General features: G+C 42.2%; 1 protein-coding gene across 4 annotated transcripts in view; it reads left to right on the top strand.

The window, feature by feature from the left end:
* The first annotated feature begins 1723 nt into the window (after positions 1-1723).
* The window catches only part of slc4a3 (solute carrier family 4 member 3), a 62181-nt gene continuing 39339 nt past the window's right edge, over positions 1724-24565 (top strand). Inside the window, exons 1-5 of one of the 4 annotated variants that reach the window (XM_069698835.1) lie at positions 1724-1942; positions 10787-11147; positions 20537-20717; positions 22927-23186; positions 23401-23588. In XM_069698835.1, coding sequence (XP_069554936.1) covers positions 11094-11147; positions 20537-20717; positions 22927-23186; positions 23401-23588 — 683 coding nt within the window. In that variant the 5' untranslated portion in view covers positions 1724-1942; positions 10787-11093. Of the gene's footprint in view, positions 2042-2568; positions 2811-10786; positions 11148-20536; positions 20718-22926; positions 23187-23400; positions 23589-24565 lie in introns of those variants that run through there. The other 3 variants (XM_069698833.1, XM_069698834.1, XM_069698836.1) reach the window with 3 other exon arrangements.

Here is a 24565-nt window from a genome sequence, read left to right as displayed (position 1 = left end):
TGGTTTCTGATGCGGGAGGCCGACACGCTGTGCTCAAGTGTGCTGGCGGGTGTATACACGCACTTCGGCCTGATAACGGGTTGCAAATTTCCCTACGGTTGGCAAGAAGCATGTTGCAATTTCCCCGAAGTGCGAGCGCAACTTTTCATCCGAGATGTAACTCGGCGATAATATCAGGCGAACGTATACGGCAATATACTAATAGCCTCTTCATACGGGGAATGTTCTACGCTAAATGGATCTATACATGAAAAAACAGCACGCTGCAATTCCCCTTGAACGTGAGCGAAGTACCTCTTATCTAAGACGTAACTCGATAATGCTGATACTATAGGGCAGTGATGCAGAAATGTACTTAGAAACACATGCTGCCTCTGCTTTCTCAAAGCTAACTGAATTAGACATAAACAGAAGTTCAAATATGGATTCCATTGGGATATAAACAAGCATGAACCAACGATCAGCTTAACGACCGCATGAGTTAACAGGAAACTCCCTAAAACATCTTCAAACCACACGAGGAAGATAAACTGAAGACTGATTCAGCACATTCATTATTATCTAGTGTTATTATCGTATCAGTATTTAAGTGATCACTTAGCTGCAGTTGCCGGGCACCAATTCTTTTTTTTTTTTTTTGTATAGTATCCAGACTAATTAATACACAAATAAGTCACAAATTAATATACAGAGATTCAGCATCCCGCTAATTAAATCCCAAGAAATTGTAACGCGCACCAGGGCAACAAAGCTTACCGGCATTGCCAAGTAAACACGACATGTGCTGAGCGAACGCGTGCAATGTGAGCAGCGGAGAGCAGAAGCGGCAGAGTCGGTGACACTTTACTGCGTAAACGGCTGCCGCTGCGGAGAGCAGGCAGCGGAAGAACCGCGGCGTACTGCTGTGATCGTCTACTTTTTTAATGAAGTTGTCCAAAATAACACGATGGCCAACTGCGCTAGTGCGAGCGTGTCAGGTGCACGACGTCTGCATGCGCACCTGAGTGAATGTTATTGGATGCTACACGGCTGCAAACAAGCCGATCATTGTGATGCAAACTAAAAAAAAGAAAAATTTAAAAAAAATGGCTGATGCCAGTCCACCAATACAAGCAGGACTCGGCCAAAGGAAGAGTTTAAAACGAGGAGGACAGGACGGATGCGCAATATTAAGCATCGATGACGGCGGCACGCGGGTCGAAACAAAATGATTAGAATTAGCACGGACCGCGTGGATCGGTGAATTTGGGACTCAAGGGACCTGCGGAGGTCTGGGACTTTAACCTTTTATGTAAATCTTATCAACATACTTAATCTGAGACATGTGGCAATAATATCACTTGTCTCGAGCCTCAACAACAAAAGCTGCTGGCGATGAATTCATTTCCTTATTAAAACTTCATTTAGGCTTCATCCCTCTTTCTTTTTTTTATGATAATAATATGCGTAAATAATAATGAATGGATCGTTTAATAATACGTGCCTTTATTTATGAGTTCGTTTTTTTTTTCTTCAATGTATAGAAAATAGTCAAATATAATAGTCACATATTTTTTTATGTAATCATCCTGCTTTTTTTGTTGTGTGTGTGTGTGTGTGTGTGTGTGCGTGCGTGCGTGGACTACACCAATAAAAGGATAGGGCCAGTGTTAATAGCACATTAGTGTGTTTTTGAGTACGAGTTGTGCGGTCCGAGTTAGAGGATGTCGGTTGTCGCTTCAAGCCTTTTTTACCTGAGAAAACACGAACCTCCTCTCACGGCCTGTTATTGAAGTCGCACCCGTCAGTGACTTTCAGATGGGCAGGTTGTTCTCCACGGTCACGTGGTCGTGCCGAGCATCCTCGGCAGATCCAGCGCGCTGCGTGGCGCGTCTTCACTGGGTTACAAGGATGGATCATATCGACCGCTGCCTCGTGTAGTCGCAGCATCTCTTGCTCCTAGGTTTGTTTGTTGTTTTTGTTCTCCCCCCCCCCTCCTCCCCCCACCACCACTCCCACCCACACTCCCACCCTGCCGCTGGACTGCTCTCTGAAATCGCAGGTAGGTTCGTTGAACGCGGTGGTTAGGGAAACGCAAACGGTATGTAGCGTTGAGTTGTGAGTGGGCAAACTACGCACAGGCATTAAAAAAAAAAAAAAAAAAAAAAAAATGATGCCGAGTCTCCGCCTGCTGTGCAACAAAAGACGTGCATGTGCTTTCCGCAAAGTAAAACGTCTGTCTAACGTGGCAGATTTGAGGCGTTTTTTTGTTGTTGTTGTTGTTGTTGCTCCGACTGAGACGTGCAAACCTCGTAAACGGGAGCGCAGACCGAGCGAGTCCTTTGCGGGCACGGCGCTGCGTTCGGGTGCGGGAGAGACGTCTTCATTGTGTGCAAGGTGGAAGAGCAGCGCTGCTCCAGATCGGAGGCGGTGGCTTTTACTGAGTGTAGTACGTTGGCAGTCGTTGTTGTTGTTGTGCTGCAGTGTGTGTGTTTTTTTTAAAAAAATTTTTTATTTATTTATTTATTTTTTATCGTTGTTTTTATTTATTTATTATTTATTTTTTTTGCAGTAGAAAGTGCATTTTTTTTATCCTCTGGTCGCACAAGGCTGCGGGGGTAAACCGCGTGAAATAGCCCCCCGAGCTTCAAGTTCAAACAGAGGCTGGAGGTGGATAAGGTCACATAGTAAATGACTCAGCAACCATCGCGCTGAGCAGCACGTACGAACTGATGGTGCTACGGAGGATCGCACGGGGTTAAAAGAAGCTGGCTCTTTTTTCTTTTCTTTTTTTTTTTTTCTCGGCTCGTGGAAAACCAGATGGAGTTGAGGTAACCCGACACCTTTTCAGCATCTTATGTTTTTTATAAATAAGGAATCTCAGAATTGAGTGCAAATATTGATCGTTTCGACCACTTTGTGTGTGTGTGAGCCAGAGGCAGCAGAGTGGGATTTCAAAAAAAAAAAAGACAGAAAAGCTGTGCAAATGACAGCGTGTCCTCGAGAAGAGCTGTCGTTATAAATAAACTGAAGACTCCCCGTCTTTTCTTTTTTTTTTTTTTAGCTTAAAAGTGTCTCTTCAGAGATTTTGATCATCCCGTCTCTCTTCTGCATTTTAGGCTGTGTCAGTAAACATGAGTCATTTTACATGACAGGAACCAGCGATGAAAGGCTCAGTTCACCCTGATTACATAATACATTTGTTGAGATTTGTATTGAGAGTACACGTACATTTCAGTGATGGAAGTGCATTTAATATTCAAATGTAATATTCAAATTTTGTGAAGAACAGAGCTAAATGCTAATATCAGCATGCTGACATGCGCGCATGCTCTGTTCAAATGGGGTCGTATTACACAAAAAAGAGTCCATTTGAACCCCCCCCCACACACACACACACACACACATATACATCCATGCACATGTATTATTCACTATGTTGGAACCAAGCGGCAACCGGCAGTGACGTCACCCCGTTAGTTTTGTGAACTGAACTGTGTTTCTGAAGCCTTGAGTTCAGCGTTTCGTCCATCGCCATCTTAGGAGAAGTTGCAATATTTGGACGAGCTGGGGAGGATCTGAGGATCGATCGGATTTGGAACTTGAGGGCACCCATAGTGGAAACCTGACTGCACCCCGGGCTTGTCAATCAAATGGACACACCTCCTTAACATAACGCCTTTTGAGGCTTAGTTTTTAATTAACGATAGAAATATTTTCAAATGGACCACCACAAAACTAATAAGAAGCAGTGACTCAAGCGAATAACACCATTTTGACTGGCGGAAAAAAATGATTGACTTTGTTTTTCATGAGAGAAGTTGAATGGCGGTCTGTGTAGCCAAAGCCTTTTTGAAGCCAACCCCTAGTGGCCCTTGGTGGTATCGCAATTCATGACATTTCCACATTGGCCTTGTCAGACCCGGAAGCTACGTCCACTTTTATATATACAGTCTGTGAATGGAACTTGAAATTTTCTCTAATCCCCGAGTTCACGAGTTGTGACGTGTTTGCTGAACCCCCATGCATGTTCATTTTTAATGTGGTGTTAAGCTAATATTTTGTAATTGTAGTCATGTAGAACTTTTCTTCATAACTTAAATAATGCGTCTGAGGAAAGCGTTGATGTTCCCGACGGCCTCGTCTTTTCCCTCTGTTCTTATTATTCCTTTCCATTTCCTGCATCACGTAACCTGCCTGTTGGCAGCTTCAGTGTCTTAGATCCTGTCCACGTTGCCATTGCCAACGGTGTTCTCACGACTTTTACCACTTGAACGCCAAGGACACCGTGCACATGACTTCCCATGTCGTAAACACGAGCTGATGACAGCTAGCTTATGACTACACACAGCACTCCTCACTATAAAGTTGTGCGAAGAATTACGGCACTATATGGAAAGTTTCAATTCGACATTTAGAAGGTCCGAAAATGTTATTCTTCTGTGCTGCCAATGAACTTGCGCTCAGTTTTATTGTTTGGTATTGAAGCACAAATTTTACAGACCGCAATCCCAAAACCTTGGAAAACTATTGCATGGCCACAAATACCAGAGTTAATAGTTCTATTAACCTTTTCTATATGTGGTTTAAATGACATTGTGATTGTAGTACACAAGTATGACTGACTTTAGTTGATGAATAGCCTAAAAATAGATGTTCGAATTCCATCAATCATGCTAAATATTATATCACCTCTATTACAATCTCACCATGTGAATGTGCACTGTTGTTTAGTTTAGTTTATTTCATATTATTTTTTTATGTTATTGTGTAAAATGTGCATTTAAAAAAAAAAAATTATATTCCATATTTTTGCCCTGTACATGCTGCTGTAACATACAAATTTCCCTCTGAGGGATTAATAAAGTATCTATCTATCTATAACTGATTAATATAGTAGTACAAATACATTTGTTTACTACCCGTATTTGTCCTTGAAGCCATTTTTAATCATTGCACTCTCAGCGCCGAGCAAAGTGTTGAAGTTTGAGGCCTTTGTAGAACTATGAGCCACCGTGCCTCTGAGTTTGCTGCCCACTTGTCTCTAAATATAGATCTATACATCATGAAATAGCACGCTTGTGTGTCTGAAGTGGCTCGATCCGGCCTGGAAGTGGGGGCACCGGTTGTTACCGGGCAAAAACCTGTGAATGACGCCTCCGCTAGGGGGTTGCTGGTCCGACTTCCTGGAGGCTTCCTGACCAACTGGGAGAGCGTTTGTAGTGAGTTTCCCAGAGGACAGCAACGCTCTGCAGAGATGATATTTTGGAAGTGCTGCCTTAAGCACTGAGTAATCTTAGCAGGACTAAAGACTGATAAGTGCGATTTAACAGGTTAACACTGGTTGGCAGTAACTCGTGATCTCACACTCTCTGTCTGCACTGTATGTGAAGTCCTGTCCATGTTTGTCAGTGTGTACTGTGAAACTCTGCAAGATGTCCCTGTGCTGATGCCAAAATTAATAATTGCTCAGTGTTTGGTCAACGTTTATTTCTCTCTCTGTGGTTTCATTGTTTCCGTAACAATTCCCAGATAATGTGATTAGCGATTACAAACACAAGAAGCTGTCAGGCTGATTATCTGTTCCAAATTCAGGGGTGTTGGTGAAATATTGCATGTTTTAAGGGGTGTCTTCACTACCTGAGATATTTTTTTCCCCCTGACAGATTTTTGATGACATTAAGCACCAAAAAAAACCTGGTTGGGTGCAGCAAAAGATCATGGTTTTGGTTAAAATGAGTAAACAGTTTTACGTTGGTAACGTTGCGTGTGTCAAGTATATACGTTACGTGAGTGAAATATGTTACGTTTGTATGTAACTTACTTTAAAAAAGTCCACAATGACTTTTGCTTTATTGCGGACTTAAACACCAGACTCCTGGGTGAAATTTCTGTGTTTGTTCCATTTGGCCACCCCTGATGTCCTCCCTCGGCAGACTTTATCACACCTTCTTCCGTCATATGACCTCCTTCTTTGACCCTGCACATGTCTGTTCTTTTCATGTCTAGGCGAGGTAAAACGTGACTTTTGCTGCTCTTCTGCACTTTTGCGTTTGAATGGGGTCGTATTTACCGCGTACATGAGAAGAGTCCGTATGAACGCCTCCCTCTTGAGCTATTCACGACGACGGAGGTTGACATTTTCACGAGTTGTGACATGTTTGCTGACTTTGACGGAAATGGCAGAGGCCATGGAAGTTCATTGTTCCTTGGATGTTAAGCTAATACATTAAAAAAAAAAATTCAACTTTTTTCTTCATAACATTAATAGCTTACATCTGAGGAAAATGTTAATCTTTCCAACGGTGTCATCTTTTCCCTCTGTGCCTTTGCATTTCCTGCATTACGTTGTCCCCCTGTTAATTTTCTAAATTGTTAGCTTCTGTGGCTTCTAGACGCCATCCATGTTTCTGTTGCCTAGCAGCGGTGTTTTTACGACTTAACCATTGAAATGCCAAGCATACGGTGCACACGGCATCGCGTGTAACCACAAGCTCATGCGTTCCATTTCAACGCAGCAAGTGACACTCTAGTGGACTGATGGGTGGTTTACAATTTTTTTTTGCATGTAAACAGTAAAACCTAATTTAAATTTATAACATTTTAGTCATTTGTAAAAGAGAAAAACAATGTTGATGTGTTTGGTTTTAGTTTCAACTGAGTTTTACAGTAATAGTGCATCAGATAATTTGCTGTTTAACCATGAAAGTAAATCTTGCTTGTCAACCAGCAGATGCATCAGGATCAAAATGATAAATGCATGTTTTCAGAAAAGCAGTCAACAGAGGTGAATTCAACAGTCATACTGAGCATGATATTCTTTGTGATTCCCAGCTTCTTTCAGACTGCATTGTATGTGAGTTGATTGAATCCCTGCAGCCATCTGGAGGCCACACGGCACCAATCTGAGTTTGGCATCTGCAGCCTAATTGTTAAAGTGCTGGACCAAAGCATCTCATAGTGGCCACGAGACACAATGATCCACTGAATCATAACCTTGATTAAATCATTTGCAATAGACACCAGGCTGCTAAAAAATGACTACATAAACATTTGTGCATCTCTTCTTCCGTGCGCATTTTACTGTTAGTTATAATTATATATCTTTGGATAGGCATGTTAACATTATAATTTTGGATTATTGTTGTTAATTTGTGCAGTTGTATAGTCTAACTGGCTTGAAGAAATCATAGGGAGCTCTGTCAAATTTATTTTTTTATTTCTGTTTTTATCAAACGAAACATCCCTATTAGCAGATAAATTCTTCACTGGCTTTTTAAACCCCAATATATTGATGTCAGTATTATCTCGGTAAACATCAAGAAATAATTCAGTGACTAATCCTCAAATCACTTATTGTGGTGAATCATTCTGCTCCATTGCGGTTTTCGTCTACAACAGTTTGGAGAGGTTCCATCATTACTGTTGGCCATAACATTCTTAATGCAAAGCTCTTGAAATACATTTCTATCATTGTTGACATGTTCGCGGCAGCTCGTACGGCATTCTTCATGCAGAATGAGCCCTGACTGAGCGTTTGTTACAAAGTCAAGTACGAGGTGAAGTGCTCCGCTTTACACAGTGATCTAATCCAATGAAATGCCTTCCTATAAATGTACATCTTATCTACCAAACTGGTCAGTCACTAATTTTCTAATTTTCACCTAATCTAATATCTTAAGGGTTTCTTGGTTGTTGAAATTAATGATTGGGTGTTGTGTCCAATGGCCAAACATCCGGGCCATTGTTTCTTTTCTGCAGTGAAATACGTGGTTGAAATCTGGCCCGAGTCACCCCATCATTTCTATTGTAGACTGGTCATTCACCAGCGGTTTTGTTGTTCTTTTTTTGTTTTTAGCCTCTGTTGGCATTCCTCAGCTGCTCCCCCCACCCTCTTCCTTCACCCCATCACCACCACCACAACACCATCAGCATCTGTCACTTATGTCAGTCAGCGTTCCCTTCACACATTCAAAGCACTGGGCTATTCAGGGCTCTCTGATTACACGGGCGGTATGAAGGGGGGTGGGTCATTTGATATTAATTACTCCGGCAGTGAGTTGGGTGGTGGTGAGCGGCCTGGCAAGAGCTGGGTCAGCTTTGGCCGAGGTGACCACACACTCGAATGACACTCAGACACCATGCAAGGTAGGAAGGTGCTCGAGTTAGGAAGGTGCAGTCAGGTGCTCAAACATAGGGAATGCATATTTTTCCATGGCACATTTAAACATCACTGTTTACTGAGAGGTATGAGACACTGGGAGTTACTCAGCATGGATTAGTCTATTGTTATGCAGGGAGAGCTGCAGGTAGAAGATGTTTACTAAGCTGTCAATGCAATGCTCTGCAATCATAGACTGTATATAAAAGTGGACGCAGCTTCAGGGTCTGAAAAATGAGGCCAATGCGGACGTTTCTTAAGCTGCAATACCACCGAGTTTCGCTAGGGGATGGCTCCAAAAAGCCTCCGGCTCCACGGACTCCAATTCAACTTTTCTTATGAAATTCAAAGTCAATAACAATTTTTCCACACGTTTTTCAGTTGAAACTAAAATCCCTCCTTCTTATTAGTTTTCTGGCGGTCCATCTGTAAATAATCCCATCAATTAGAAACTAATCCTCATAAATCCGTGTCTGTTTGATTGGTAGGTAGGTAGGTAGGTATATACTTTATTAATCCCCGAGGGGAAATTTTTTCGCCACAGCAGCATGCATACAGGAGCAATAATAGAAACAATAGAATAAAATAATAATAGAATAGAATAATATAATAGAAAAGCAATAAAATAAAAAATATAAATATAAAATATAAAATGCACAGTACATACAGTATATATACAGTACATTAAATATCTATATATATTATATACAACAAACCAATAAACACAGTATATATATATATATATATATACATACGGTACAGTATATATCTATATATATAATATACATATAATATACAAGCAACCAAGAATTGACAGGCCTGTGGTGCAGTCTGTTTACGGCTATCAGTGGGCGGGACGTATTATCAATACTAATTTATATAATGTATCAATATCAATACATAGAAATACAAAGAAAGAACAATAAGGGTCAAAAAACATCTTTTTGTAAAGCTTTTTGACTGAACAGGTTTTGGTTTTGTGATGACGAAGAAAGGTCTGCTTGTATTTTGTCTTTGGAGATGGAGCGCAGCGTAATAACACCGTAGCGTGCACAATAATTACCAAGGTGTTACAGAGATAACCCAAAACTGTTCTGCATCTCAACGGCATACTTTTATTTGTGCAGTGCCTTGTGCATAATGTGAGCTTTGAGCCAAATGTAAATGTCTCAGAGGGAACGAATGAGTCAGCTGAATAAAAACTGAGGACAGATGTAGAGCCTCTAATTGTGACGGTGGGAAAAACAGCAGTGACAGAATGGGTCACCTGGGATTTATCAGCTCAATTGCATCATTTCCCATGACTTCTTTATGTCTGCAGAACCTACTCGGATATTATCGGCTCAATTCAGTCCAACATTTTCTCTTTTTTATTTACCCCTTTGCACGTATTGCTGCTAAACCTTTACAAAACATTTAGACACATGCCATTTTACCACAAGTAATAACTGAACAATTGAAAAATATGAATTGTACAAAGACAAAGTATTGCCTGCACATCGGAGAGGGATTCGTGGAATAGCAGTGGGGGCTGAACAGAGACTCATAAAGAGACAATCTTTGTTGGCGTTGGTGCATTTTAAATTGTTTCTGTTGGCCTGTCCCCTCCTGCACCGCCTAGAATAATTACAGACCAACAATCCTTGGCATGTTCGCGTTGATGAGAGGCATCTGTTTTCCCTTCACGTACCAATATAATCAGCAGCATCTATTTTGGCGTTGTCAGGATAATTAAGCAGTCAAAAGGTACCTTCTCCTGTTTGTTTACGTGCATGTGGGCTAGTGGTGTTCAAATTAGACTGATAAGTGATAAGTAATGCAAATGCAGCGTGTTACTGGAAACTATCTGAAGTAAAGACGTAGAATTTTACAATTAAATCATTTCCTGCCTGAAGCGCTTAGTTTAGGTCTGTTAAAACATATTAATAATTAGTCCATCTGAAGCTGGTAAGTTGCTATTGCTGTGTTCAAATGGAACTCGCGGGCTCGTGGTCGCAACATGGGAAGTTGTGCGCACCGTACGCTTGGCGTTCAAGAGGTTAAGTCCAAAAACACCGCTGCTAAGCAAGCTAAGAGGCGAATAATTCATTTTCCAAGACCTCTTCCATTTCCATGAACGTCAGCAAACACGTCACAACTCGTGAACTCTGGGTTTACATTAAATGTCGAGTCCTGGCGAAACTCTAGATTTCCCCAAAAATACAAGAGCATCTCTTACGTTATGTTTGTTCAATTTGTCATAGAACACGATCATCCCTGAGCGTTAGAGGTGCTGATAGGTTTGAACAGAGCCAAGTTATCTGTTCCTGCATTATTTGTGCTAAGTTAACTTCCTCCTGACTTAAATTACCATACAGATGTGAGAGTGGTATCTTCTTATCTCACTCTTGACAAAAGGCATGAAAGTGCATTTACGAACGTGTCACACCGTTGCCTTCAGATGCACAAGAGTACACCGAGGAGCCGCACAGCACGTGTCCTGATTGTTCTTGTTGTGTATAGATTCTACCAGGCACTGAATTCCAACAGTGGGTGTTGGTGTTGCACTGCATATTGGTGGACAGTGTTTGCGGTACATTATGTGTGCTTAGTTACTGGCCACGTATCTGCCTGGTGACATTGCCTGTCCTGTCCTTTCTGCTGCAGGTTATGCCACCCCAAAGGCTTCCTGGATCCCCAGCCGTGAAAGAGAAGGGCTGATCCCTGTCCTCCTCCAGGTTCCTGCTGCTTTGCACCCCGTCTCTCCCACCTTCCCTCTCCTGCTTATTCCCGTCTCCCAACAGCACTAACCCTACCCCGACACCTGACCCCTGGATCAACCCCACCTGCAAAATCCTCCCCCCGTAGCACCTCTCCTCCTACTTTTAGTCCAGCCGCACTAGCCGACATTCCCGCAGGCCGCTGCCCTCTTCAGACGGTCTACTCTTCACCCTCTGACTACTCCCTAGGCCCCATGGCTACAGGAGGTCATGCCCCTGACGTAGATGTGTTGATCAACCTGCAACAGGTAAGGATTATTCCGAGGTGTGTCTTCAATTTCTTAAACGCATTTTTGCACATTTATGGCTTCATCCCATTTGGAACAACCAGTTTGCAAAGAAGTCTCGTGCAGCCCAAATGTCACAATTTCACAAGTCTTTCATTTAATAAAGAGCTAATCACTCCCTCACTGAGGGAGAGTCTGATGCCTCAACCTCTCAGGAGCTTAACTGTACACGCCGGGCCTTTGCATAACATAACCTTGTATTAAAGCCAATAGCTTTGAGTTTGATTTAAATTACCCTAATCACACATGAGAGCTCCCCCAAGCAACTGTTTGATGAAGAACAGGGGCAGACTGCCGGAGGGGAAAGAAGGTAACGCGTGTTCTGAGTGTTGTACTCTTTGGGTTTTTATTCCATTCACAGATCTGCTGTAGACGCCCACTGCAATTTATTTTCCCATTAAATCTGCGAAATTGTTCTGCAGACATTTTTGGAAATATTTTTCTTGCCGTGTCTTTCCGAGAGTGGGATGAGATGTTTGGTTCCAGCCTTGTTTTTGTTCATTAAGTATACATCTACAGCCAGGAGGTGTTTAGCTTTGCTTAAAGACTGGAAACAGGGGTAAACAGCAAAACCGGCCCTCTTCAAAGGTAAAAAAAAATAAATAAAAATGGATCTGCAAGCACCACTAAAGCTCACTAATGAACACATTATATCTTGCTTGTTTAATCCCCTACAAAAGCACAAGAATTAAAGACATCAATTTGCCATTTTATAAGAGCAGGGCTTACTGGCTTTGAAATACCTACTAGCATCTCTGAACTGGGCTAATTAACACTGTAAGTCTAATGTGCTTATTAAACACAAAAACGGTACAAATGTACTTTTCCTAGTAAACTGTACTTAGTGCAGTGACTTTCCAGTATCTGTTGTTTACCAAAAATATAGATATAGCATGTGAAAGCCCCGTAAAAACAAGTTTTACATTTGCTCATTGTGCAATGTGTTTCTGCAAAAGCCAGGATACCTGTTCCCCCCTGCTGATACATATATTTTACAAAATGACCAACAATTCCTTGAAGAGAGAAATGCAAAAAGAATAGCAAAATCAACTTTATTGGTATTGAGAGCAATTAAAACTTTTGTAAGGACTGGATTCATTAAGCAAACATTTTTGCAGTGTGAACAATTGTTAGAAAAAATAAGATTTGCCCTTTTTAGACGTAAAGGAAGTCAACGAGGGGTGAGATTTAATTTCGCAAAGCACCGTGACTGCTGTCTTTAATGCAAATGTGGACTGCAGGGAGACTTGGGAAAACTACTGGAATCTTTGAAGTGAGAGAAGAAAGCTGGACATTGAGCGTGCAGCAGATGCTGCTATGGGAGCTTGTGCATTGGAGTCATGCTCAGCGAGCCGGTAAAAAAAAAAAGTCTTCTGGAGCTACAGCGGGTGGCCTTTTTTTTTTAAAAGAGACTTTAGCTACTGCCAGCCAGCGTGGCTGGAAGCTTGAGATGGAAAAGTGAAGTGAGAAAACAAGTTGTCCAATTTGTCAGATAGCTATGAATTAATTCTTTGATTTGGTGTTAACTCAGCTCTCAGCTGCAAAATCTGGAACAGTCATCTCACATTTTCACAGCTACCAGCTGCCAAATAGCAGGTTGATTACAGGCCAGAGAGCAGTGCCTGCAGATACTGTCTGTAAAATTTTGCTTTATGCATTAGTGTCAGCTGAAAAAAAAAAAATCACGATTGGTGTTGGTGGTGTGTTTTTGGTTTTATTTTTCCAGCAGGATGTGGAATGCATTGGCTGTAACTGTTGTGTAGCCCTACGGCAAAAACTGCCCTTTGCAAACACTGTGTGTGTGTGTCATGAATGTCAAAAACAAAGAGCCTGTTTCCCATCTTTCAAAAGGCATTTCTGATAGTGCTACAGTATGACGATAAAACAAATAAACAGTTTGAAGTTGAAGCAAGCTCTGCCTACTGATCTCAAAGGTTTTGTTGACCGCAGGCAATTCAGTTATTTCAGATTTTACTAAACTGTTTGATAAATGGAGAAGTTAAAAATCATTTCCATCATTTAGTAGTCATTCAATATTCTAGTTGCCAAAGCAAAATAAACCCTCGCATGTGCGTAAATGTGGAGACGTGGTTGCACCAACTCATTGGCTTACAATGGTCTACAAACTGAATTATTTGAGATGCAGGTCGTAGTTTGGATTTAGGTTTTGGATTGTGCAACACTGCTAATGAGCTAAAGAAGCGTTCACCTTCCCAGACTCCCGAGGTCTCTGTTGCCGTCAACGTCAACACTGAACGATGATTAAAGCAAATTTTGACCTCAGAGTTCATCAAAGTTGAGCAATTTGCATTCGTTCTTTGATTATTATTTTTTTTGCCATAAATTCTGCTGATTTAAACTCTACTGTGAACGTTTTTTTTTTTTTTTAATTCTTTTTTTTTTAATCCCCGCTACTAATTAGAGCAACAGGATTTCCTCACACAACAGCATGATGATTATCTAGAATGAAAAGAGCACTGAATTATCATCTGGACTGAATTGTTCCCTCCGGAGAGTCGACACACGTGTGTGAGTCACAGCCCGTCTGTGGGAAAACGCTCCTGTCCTTAGCAGAATGCTCTCTAGCTGCTCTTCAAGTGAGACAGATTAGCCGAAGTAGGTGATGTGTCATTATGCACAATGGGGACCGTGTCACTACCAGGTGGGCATAGCTTGTTGTGACACTGGTCTGAAGAAAGTAACCGACCGAATGCATGGCTATATAATTAGACCCTTCAATTTTCTCCCCTCACTTATTTTTGAACATACACAACATCCATAGTGAGAGACTTCCTGATTGATTTTTTTTTTTTTTTTGTGGTTTGGTATGAAATTTCAGATGTGAAAGAAAACTCCTCCAGTCCAGCTGAGCTGAAGAAATCAGCGGCTGCTGCTGTCACCTGCAATTTTTAAAGAGATCCGCTTGTGGGTGTTGGTGGTTTTGGTCATTACGCGTGTCTCGTAAGATTAGGATGTGTTTTTTTTTTTTGATTGATAGAATACAGAGTAGGTCCTGGGTTCAGACTGTAAACTGTGATGGTCAATGGAGCTCAGTGGAGTCCGATCTAAAGATACAGCGTGAAGGTTTTACCAGTCATCGCACCATGATGATGCACATGCATGTGGATGACTTTACACACATTGTGGCGCTAGTTTATCTTAACTTTATGATCTAAACGTGCTGGTATTGTACCAAGAAACATAGCACTTGAATTTGACTGTTTAAAAAAAACAAAAAACAAAAAAACATTTATGCTACACACTTGTTGTCAAATTGGCAATTTTGTTTCTTAGTTTTCTTCGGTTTTACTTATTTGCAGGATTTTTTTTTCCAAATGCTGCCTTTGTGTTGTCAAAGTGGTGAAAAGCTTTTCTTCAGTTGCGTGTGTCAGTTAGCAGTCGCAGTGCTTTGACTTCTGTCAGCTGCAGTAGTAAACCCTTTATGAAGGTTTCACAATAAAACGACCAAAGTAGCCCTTAAACCTTGAACTGATACGGTGGGCCCCGTTACAAACTGACTGTTCTGTCAAAAACCCACAAAACGTTTTATTAATGTGATGTTTAGGAGGCACAGGATACCTAGAATATTTGTGTTTATATTCCAGCTATAAAATGTATACCTTAGAATATTTCACGCAGCGACATAAATAACATGATGAACAACATAATAGAGCAGGGGTGGGGCAAACGTTTTGGCTCAGGGGCCACATTGACTTTTAAAATTTGACAGACGGGCCGGGCCAGCACCAGATGCATACGTACCAAACATAAACATAAAAAAGGCATTACAGTGTTAATACGTACATTCACTTTTAGTGGGAACAGTGTTGTTGATCACGCTTCTTTGCCAGTGCATCGAAGTCTGGTGTTAGTTTTGTTGTGTGTTCTCAGAACAGATCTGAGGTGTTCATCACTCAACTGGGATCTGTGAGGTGCTTTGTTGGTGTTCATCACACTAAAAGTCTGTTCACACACGTACGTAGAGATAAACAACACCAGCATCTTCTGTGCCATCTTCTGGATGTTTGGAAATTTGGCTGCGCTTAATGAAGCATAAAACTCATCCAGTTTGAGAGAGTTGAACTTCTCCTTGAAGACGGTGTCACATTGGAGATCAATCGGTTCCACCTGCAGCTCCTGTGGCGCCGTTTCAGGGTCTCCTGTGAAGGGACTTGTCAATTTTTCCAAAATCAGAGAACCGATGGCAGAATTCTCCGTGCAGGTTGTCCAGTGATTTCCTGTATTTTTTCCACATGTCCAGGGGCGTCTTTCAGCGTAGCCAGCGTGGGGAAATGAGCAAATGACTTGTTTGACATTTGCTTTGAGAATAAAGCAAGCTTGGTTTTTGAAGGCTCTGACGTTTGTGTACATTTCACGCACAAACTGGTCTTTCCCTCGTAGCTTCACGTTCAGCTCATTCATGTGTGTCAGTACGTCCACAGTAAAAGATAAATCACAAAGACGATCTGTGTCACTCAGCTCAGGAAAATCGTCAGCTTTCTCAAGTAGCTCCAAAAATGAGATAATCTCCCGTTTGAGCTCCAACACTCGTTGACGTACTTTCCCCAAACTTAACCAGCGGACGTTGGAGTGGTGAAGCAAGTCCTGGTGATCAGCGTCATTTTCTTCAAGAAACTTAATAAACCTGACGACGGTGAAGTCCCCTCGCTCCAATAAAGTTAACCACTTCTACAACTGGCTTCACTACGTGGTCGAGCTGCAGGACGGATTTACACAGTGTAAGAAAATGACCTCCTGCTCAGGGTTGTCCTCTTTCACCCTCTCCTGGATCCTTTTGAGCAACCCGACGTTTTTTCCAGTCAGATTTGGCGATCCGTCCGCGGTAACGTTGGGCGAGCGTACTCCGAGGTAGCCGGAGCCTCTCGATGACCCCCGACACGCCGTCATACGAGTCCTCTCCCCGCGTTTTTCCCTTCAGGGGTTCCGCGGCCAAAAACTCCTCCGTTATCTCAAAATTGTCATTAATCCCTCTGATAAAAACTAAAAGCTGAGCGGTGTCCTTTATACTTTCGTCCAGTGCCGAGGAATATAATGTAAATGACTCCGCTTTTTTTGTTTAGCTTGCCAGCCAAGTCTTCGTCAATCATCTCAACACGGCGAGTCACCGTCCTGCGTGATGAGCTCATTTTTTCTAATTTGTTCTTGCTCTCAGGACACAAGATACCTGCTGTCTCTACCACGCACTCTTTGAGAAACTCCCCTTCGGAGAAAGGCTCGCTGGTCTTTGCTAATTTGAATGCCAGCAAATAACTTGCCTTCGTGCTTGATTCTTGGACGACAGCTTGTTCAGATAAAGGTGTTTTGCTGAGCCTGCAAACTATCTGCCGACCTCCGAGCGGTCGCCGTCCGTTCCCGCGTTGACTGGTTGTTAGCGCAATGAGCATGGTTGGTGGAAAAGTGACGGCTGATGTTGTATTCCTTTAAAACCGCAACGGTTTCTTACCAAATAAGACACACGGCCTTCGACCGGACTTCAGTGAAAAAGTATTTAGTCGTCCGTTCCTTATTGAACACTCGGCGCTCGCTGTCGACTTTTCTTTTCTTTGGCCCGTTCATTGTTGCAGATGTGTTCGGAGCAGCAGCAGAGTAACAACAGAGAGCAGCCTGGCCTCCGCAAAATCAAGTCAATGTATCACTGCGCCTAGTGCGCCACCTGGTGGACCGCCAGGCATTACAGGACAAGGTCAAATGAATGCAGTCATAATTATGATATGATTTGATTTGGGCAATTCTGTACCAATCTTCGGCGGGCCGGATTAAAAAGACCAACGGGCCGGATGTGGCCCGCGGGCCGTAGTTTGCCCACCCCTGTAATAGAGAGTGGCATAGTGGAATAAGGTATTTTTTTAGACACCTGAAATGAAAACTAAATTCTATTTTCAGCATTTTTTATTGTTTCTACTGAAAGTCTGTTCATATAGATGACCTGGCACATTCACCTTTGTCTCCGGATTGCTTAGCATCCCTCGCCTGATCCACTTTTGGCAGCAAGCGGCAACACGCGGCGGAATGCGGCGCCCTCCATCGCTGCCACCGGGGCTTCGATGTAGATCGTTCTTGAATGTGAGGTTTTAAACGACTTTTACCGGTGGAAAGGGAAAAGAAATTCACACATTGTATATCTAATTGTTCCAGCATCCCATGGACGATATAATTTTTTTTTTTGTACGTAAATGTAAATATTTTTGACATCATGTGCGTGATTTCATAAACAATTTCCGCATAAATATTTGATAAAATAAGAATGTGATTTTGAATATTAAATTAGGGTTTTCTAGATACTTGTTCAGCATGTTCAGCATGTTGTACAGCATCATCAGAGGTGAGATGCACTGCAGGTTTACAGTCTAATATGTTATATTTGTGTTCAGCTACCAAGATTCAAAACATAACCAGAGACAAAGCTCTTAAAACTAAAACTATATTCTGACGTAAACCAAATCATTTTGCTGTAGTGGGTCTAAATTTGGGTTGATTAAACCTAAACTGTCCTAATTGTAGACCCTGTAGTAATCCTAACCCACCTTGTCACATTAGACATAAAGTGAAGGCACAAATGGCCCTCAGTTAGGAAGTGTTTCCTGATCACGAATGTGAGAGCACTTGATCCTGACAAACACACAACACCACAAATGCCCGCATGAATAGTTGTTCCTGAATAGTTAGCAGCTGATAAATATTTTAATGCACCTCTCTGGCTTAAATATGAAATATTAATGTGGTATTAGAAGTTGGGCAGTTCGTGAGATAAGGTTAAACAGCATATTCTGAGCTGAAGTGCAGCTCGGCTCGGGTTGATGAGGCTGTTTTTAATTGGAGCTCCCTCTCCTCATAATTCATTATAAGTGGCCAAACCAGCCGCTGAGAAGTTAGATTTCCATGCATGAAATATTAGCGTGTTTGATGTAGATGGAAACCCACAGAGATAATACTCACAGTAAACAGGCTGGGATTAGGTGATAGTTCCTATCCAGCATTCAATATCACAATATTTAGAAATGCTCTGTGCAGTAGTGGATTTATTAAACATGTCAAAGAATCCACTTTGTTGACTGCTGATTATTTATTTCTTATTTTCCTCATGGTCTATAAATATTAGCAAATGATGAAAAATGCATATCACTTTTTCTTGGAGTCCGAGTTGAATTTTATCTTTGGCCATTAATTCTGAAAATAATGATCTCCAGCAAGAACAGGCTGTTGTGTCTTTAAGGGGCATTAATGTCATTGGCCCTCTCGTCTGATTGGCTAACCCTTTTCTGAGTGACACACGCCTAGGCCAATCACAGGTTTTCTTTGGTTTTGCGTCTCGCTAGCTCTGTGATGAAATGACCGCTTGGTGTTTTCTTCTTCAAAATTAAAGGTTGAACTGTGGGCCGTGCTGAGGACGGGCATAAGACATAAGCATCAGCTTGTGACATCACAAATTTACAGAAGTCCAAACGGCACAGTTGCCTAATATAGACTGTGTGCACATGCACATGGAAATGCCTGATACACATTCCTGTTGATGATTTTAACTTTATTCTACAAAAAAAACAAGAATAATGTCAGTTCCAACATATATAAAATCTATTTCCCACATTTACAAGCTCAAATTATGTTTATCTTAAAAAACATTATTTCTTGCTACATGCCAAAGATCATAACACATTTTTGAGTAATTTTTAGGCCTCTCTTTTTCTCTTATTCTGACTCATCTTCAACTCACGGATGTGGACTTAAATTTATGCAGTCAAATGTGACTTGAAGCGACTTGTGACCGTGAGACAGTGAATTTGTTACATTCACTTTTAAGCTGGCCAGTCAAGTTTAACTCCTTGTCATAAGTAAACCCCGTCTACTTATTCCCTTGTGCACTATTCTATCTGTGATAACTGGAGTCAAAATGTCTCCATTAAAGGAATTTACACATTTTCGATGTATTATTTTGATTCCTTTTGGAGCTTATTGTCTTTAAAATCTATTGTATTTAAAAAGAACATTGAGTCCCTCCGTTGTCTATCACCCTATTCTGGTTCAGACCACCACCACCTGGACCTCCCGTGTCCTTCCACCCCAACTGACTTCAAAGCTGACATGAAAGAGTTTCGAGACATTTGCAACAACACAGCTTCAGCAGCAACAGAAGCCAGTTTAGAAGAAGCAATAAGCTCAGCCTAGAGTCTCATTCCCTTGTTGCATTACATCAGGACCATTAAATTCTGGGTTTTACACCGATCAACGGCACAGGAACACAGAGCACCTTAAATAACGAGCGAAAAAATGGAGCCGGGCCTCCAGTGAAAAAAAAAACAAGGGAGTTACTGCTCACTCAGTTTTAACTTTTTCTTTTTTATTCTGTCTGGCTTTGTCTGCCTTTGGCCCTCGCGTAGATAGGTAGCTCGGATCATTAAATGCATCCTGTCCCTTCATCCCGCCGGTAATTAGGAGGTAATGGAGCCCTGGCACAGAGAAATCCGAGACCACTGAGCGGTAGCCCAGAGTGCTTACCGTGCCAGCACCAATCTGAGGCGGACGCAGCAGCCTTGTCCCAGTGATTTGACCTATCAGACAACACCGGGCGGCCGAGGCGGGACACTCCCGTTGGCCCCCACTGTCTCCAGGGGCTGACTAGTGCATTAGTTCTTTGCTGCTTAGCACTTTGTTGTATCGATTTGATGTCCTCCCTACGTGTAGTGGCGGACACACAGACACCATGTGCCCATTTGTAACGATACAGTATTGTATTAGAATACATTTTGGTGTCCCTGCTGCGACACAGGTAAAATAAATACAAACGTTTTGGCCTAAAAGCTTTGTCAAAATACATGAAGTAGCGTGTTGAGCCAGGTTTTCTGTAACATCCCCACATGTATTTGTTTCTTTGGTTATCCCAGGTCAACATTTCCCTATCGTTTAGCATTAATATACTCCTTGTGCGACTTCTGTTTCTGATATCAGAGCCAAGCCGCGTCATGCTGAAGGAGTGACTGATTGGATGACACACTTGGCAAATTCATACAATATAGTAATCAGAGTAGAACAATTCTGTAATCACCTAGTTTCAAATTCACGGTGATGATGGTGGCTTTCTGCATGAATAGATGCCGTGTTTCCTCATCATTGTGTGGTCCCTTATAGATTTCATAACAAACTGTTTTTTTTTTTGTAGCCGTGGCTCACTGATTGGGACCGCACCGACCGTATGTGAAGATTTAAACATTTTGTGTCCCTCCTCCTGCAAGTTCTCCTATTTAAATAGGCCGTGACTCTTTATTCCTCTTCTTGCTTTCTTTTTTACATTTTTTTTTTTTTTTTATATTGAAATTATTTCCATTCTTCTCCAGGTGAAGGTGGAGGAGGAAGATGACGAGGGATCTGCGGAGGAAGAGGAGGAAGAGGAGGAGGGGGAGGAGGAGAACTGGGAGAAAGCCCTGTCGGTGGAGCGCTTCGGAGACATCATCAGTGACTCTGCTTCCACCAGTGGAGACAGGATGGGCCGGCACTACACCGAGAAGGACTTTGAGTGTGAGCAAAGCTGAACACGGGTCTTGTGCTACCGGAACGACGCAGCATTTGTAACTAAAGCGTTAAAGAGAAAGAGAGACTTGCTCTTAAAGTAAACTCGGGCTTAACAAATGCCATCAGGCTTCTAAAACCTTCGCCTTTCACAAAGCTGATGCGAAGCACATCTTCAGCTATCATCTTTGACATAAGGGTCGCTCTTCATGTCTTGTTTCATGACCAAGCTAGCCATTGTTGTTCAGTAGATGGACAGTCCACTCGCTGCTTCGCTCTCAAATAACTGGGGGTAGCTGTGGTAGACTTACGACATGCTGGCTTTACCTGGCACAGTTTATACTGTTTTTTTGTTTATTTTATGCAATTATTTTGAAGGGGTTGCATGCAGACATTTTTGACAGCTGTAGTTGTCTTTGCATGTTTCCGCTGTTTCTACGGTAGCATCTTGTCTTACAGCGCCGCCCACGTTTAACCACAACCTGGCCCTAACGCGTTCATATTCTCTTCTTTGGTTGTTTAATTGGCAAACCGCTTTTCAGGTGCATTACCGCCACCTACTGGCAGTAGTAAGACAGTACTATCTGGTGGTTAAAAGTAGGGAAAATAAGTATATGAGAAAAGACAAAAGTCGCATTAACTATTCAGTTTTTAAAATGTAAAAGTCCTGATCCATCCCTTAAATATTCATGCGTATTCATGTTAAATATCTCAACAACTATTAGACCAAGACGCAATAGTTTCGATTTGTCCAATACTTTGATTTGTGCTTCAATGCATGTGAAACGGATACATATTTATTTATATGATTTATACATATACCTTATAGTTAGTGCTACGAAGCGAATGTTAGCACGCTATCATGCAAAACTAAGATGGTTAAAAAATTGCTCACATTAAAACAACAAACTTGGCAAACAGTGGCACGTTACTGTACCTGGGCACAGTGACCATATTAGCACGCTAAGAGTACATATCTAAAGGCTGCAGGCTGTTAGTGTTGTTCAAAAATGATTCATATTAAATGTGTGTTTACACTGTCATAAAAAGACAAATATTACCCCGGTTAAATATGCGTGTATAAGTACAAATGTATACAAAGTGATCCCGACCTTGACTACGATGGAGGTTCCATGAAGAGATCAGATTCGGAGCAGGGCACCACATTGTGTATGTTGAGTGTGAGGGTGGATTAGTGTTGGAGAGATTAGCAGATGGATGCCACATGCTCTGACAGGAGATAATACGGGCTGAGATAAGATAGAGCTGCTTTTGGTGTTTATTAAACAGAGTGTTTCTCCATTATTGAATGTTAATTAAAACCTAAAGCTTTTATTTGTGTTGTGTCTTTCAACTGTTTAATTAGGGAATTGGAAGGAGAGAGAGAGAGAGAGAGAGAGAGACTCTCATCTGAGAATTGCAGCCATTTTTTCCCCCACTAAATGTTTTATGAAATGGAATTAATGGAACAGCCTGTGCACAAGAAACCATTATTTGTTTCCTTTACGGCGGTTTAAACGGAAAACCTGAAAACGTTGGTAATCACATAAGGTGCTGTAGCTTACCACATGATTTCATGTGATTTCTAAAACTTAAATTACTGGTGTGTTATGGCCAAGCGGTTTGATTGGAAACCCGACGATACCGCGTCCCGCCCACCGATAGCTGTAACCTGACTGCGCCACAGGCCTTTCAATCAAACAGACACCGTTTTTTTGAAGCTTATTTTATTACTAATGACGGGATTATTTTCAAATTCACAGAAAACTAATAAGGAGTGAATTTAGCTAACAACACCGAAATAAGTGACTTCGAATGTTTATGAGACCCGTTGAATGGGAGCCTATGGAGCCGGAGCCATTTTGGAGCCAACCTCTAGCGTCCCTCTGTGGTATTGCAGCTACGTCCACTTTTTATAAACACTGGTGATAAGTCCAGAAGTACACCAGACAGGCGGAAATCTGTGAAGTAGCTCAGAATAATAACCTCCCTTGAGGAGAACCTGTGACTTAACATTAACAGCCACAGTGTAGTCTCATTAAAAACACAACAGAACCTTAGCGTGCCACCTGTTCGCAGAAATTTCACTTCCATACTTCCCAAATGCTTTACAACAGTTTTCTATATTGTGTGACGGCGTCTTTTCAGTCAGAAGGTATAAATAGACGATTTGACGCTTACGATGCGTTTCTGACTCGATTCGTTCTTTTCACCGCAGATCACAGACACACATTTCACCACACGCACCACCCCTTGTCCACCCACCTGCCCGCGCCCCAGCGCCTGCGCAAGAGGGTGCACGGCGCGGACAGCAGGCGGCGCAAAAAGAAACGGAAGAAAAAAAAGACCTCGCTGCCCCCCTCCGACGTCACACCCACCATACACGAGGTAGACGAGGAGGAGGAGGCGGAGTCTGAGACCGAGGCGGCGCGCCGGGCGGCTGCCACGCCCACGGACCTACCTGATGTCCAGCCACAGGTAAAATAAAAGTCTGAAGAGCCATGGCGAAATGCATTCGCGTTGTTGACGCGGACTTCAGCTTGCCCCAGATCACGTCGTTAACCGGTGCAGCTGCGTCGACGGAGGCGCTATTAAAACTATTATCTCGGGGCGAGCCGGCGGTAGTTCTGATAGGTATATCCACACGTCGGCGTATTCCTCCCCCTCTCACCGATCTTCCTCTTCCTCTCAGTTTAGTTTGGGGTACCAAGAGGACTTGGAGGAACCTCTTCCGCTCAACACCGTCCACACGGAAAATGAAGAGCATCCGCTGTCGCGGAAAGACGCGCTCACCCTGACGAAGGAGGCCACTCAGAACGGGGGAATAACTGTAGCCGGACAGAACGACGAGGTGGACAGACAAGGGTCAGCTTGCAACAGGTGGGTTATTACGTCATCTCAGGTTATTCTGCTTGGACTGCGAAACATGCGACGGCGGTACGTCATTGAAACGATTTTTGCCACGGTGGAATGTTGTGGTGCCGTTGTCTTCGGCCGGACTGCAACGGTTTGGTTTATTCTCGCTGCTCCGTTCAATTCATAGGCGTAGCCGCCGTTTTTAGCACGCAGCTCGAATAAAACGATTGCTGCCGCAATCCACGAAGCATCAAACGGCAGATAGGTAGAGTTGGCCAACAGCCGACACGGTGAACAAAGCCAGATATGATCCGAGTCTAGTAGTTAGCAGCTATAGAGCTGGCGACTTTTTTTTTTATTATTATTAATTTTTTTTTAACCAAAACACACCTGAAAAGATCATGAACATTGGATTTGTACATTCATCAGAGCACTAGAATCATTATGTGTCTGCTGGATGCTAAGAACTAGACGACAGTGCATCGATGTTATGTTCACTCCTTTATCTGTTGCTTCCATGTGGGTGTCAAAAATAGAATATTATTAGTAACTTTTTAAAAAAAAAATTATTTCTAACTACAGCGAGACAATTTGTCTGCTGTGGGAAAAAAAAAAAGGCCTGTTGTTGCAGCCCAAAAGGGCGGAAATGATATAAGATCGTCAGTCACGAAACATTTTGATATAACATTATAACAATTTGGAATTTTAAAGCTGCATTAACATATTTTCTTTCCATTTTGGTCAGCGAGACAAGTTGTAAACGCCACAGTTACTCACTCACGTTATTAAGTGTTCTACTTTGAGCTTTTTAGCTCTGTTTTGGTCTCCACCAATCTTTATAGCTGCTCTTCTATGTTTACTAACTAGCTGCTAACCGTGCCTACGAGCTGCTTGATGCCGGTCAGGTAGCATGCCGGGTGTTTATTAAAGCCTTTGTTGCTGTAAACAGCTGCCCCGCCCAAGCTGAAAACAAAGCTGATTAAAGCAAGTGAGAGAGAATG

This window comes from Brachyistius frenatus, unplaced genomic scaffold (assembly GCF_029030835.1).
Source record: "Brachyistius frenatus isolate BFR_SWC_R1_liver_20210118 unplaced genomic scaffold, ASM2903083v1 Contig_28, whole genome shotgun sequence".
In the NCBI taxonomy this organism is placed as follows: Eukaryota; Metazoa; Chordata; class Actinopteri; family Embiotocidae; genus Brachyistius; species Brachyistius frenatus.
The sequence above is the reverse complement of the archived record's forward strand: the minus strand, read 5'-3'. Positions and strand labels throughout refer to the sequence as shown.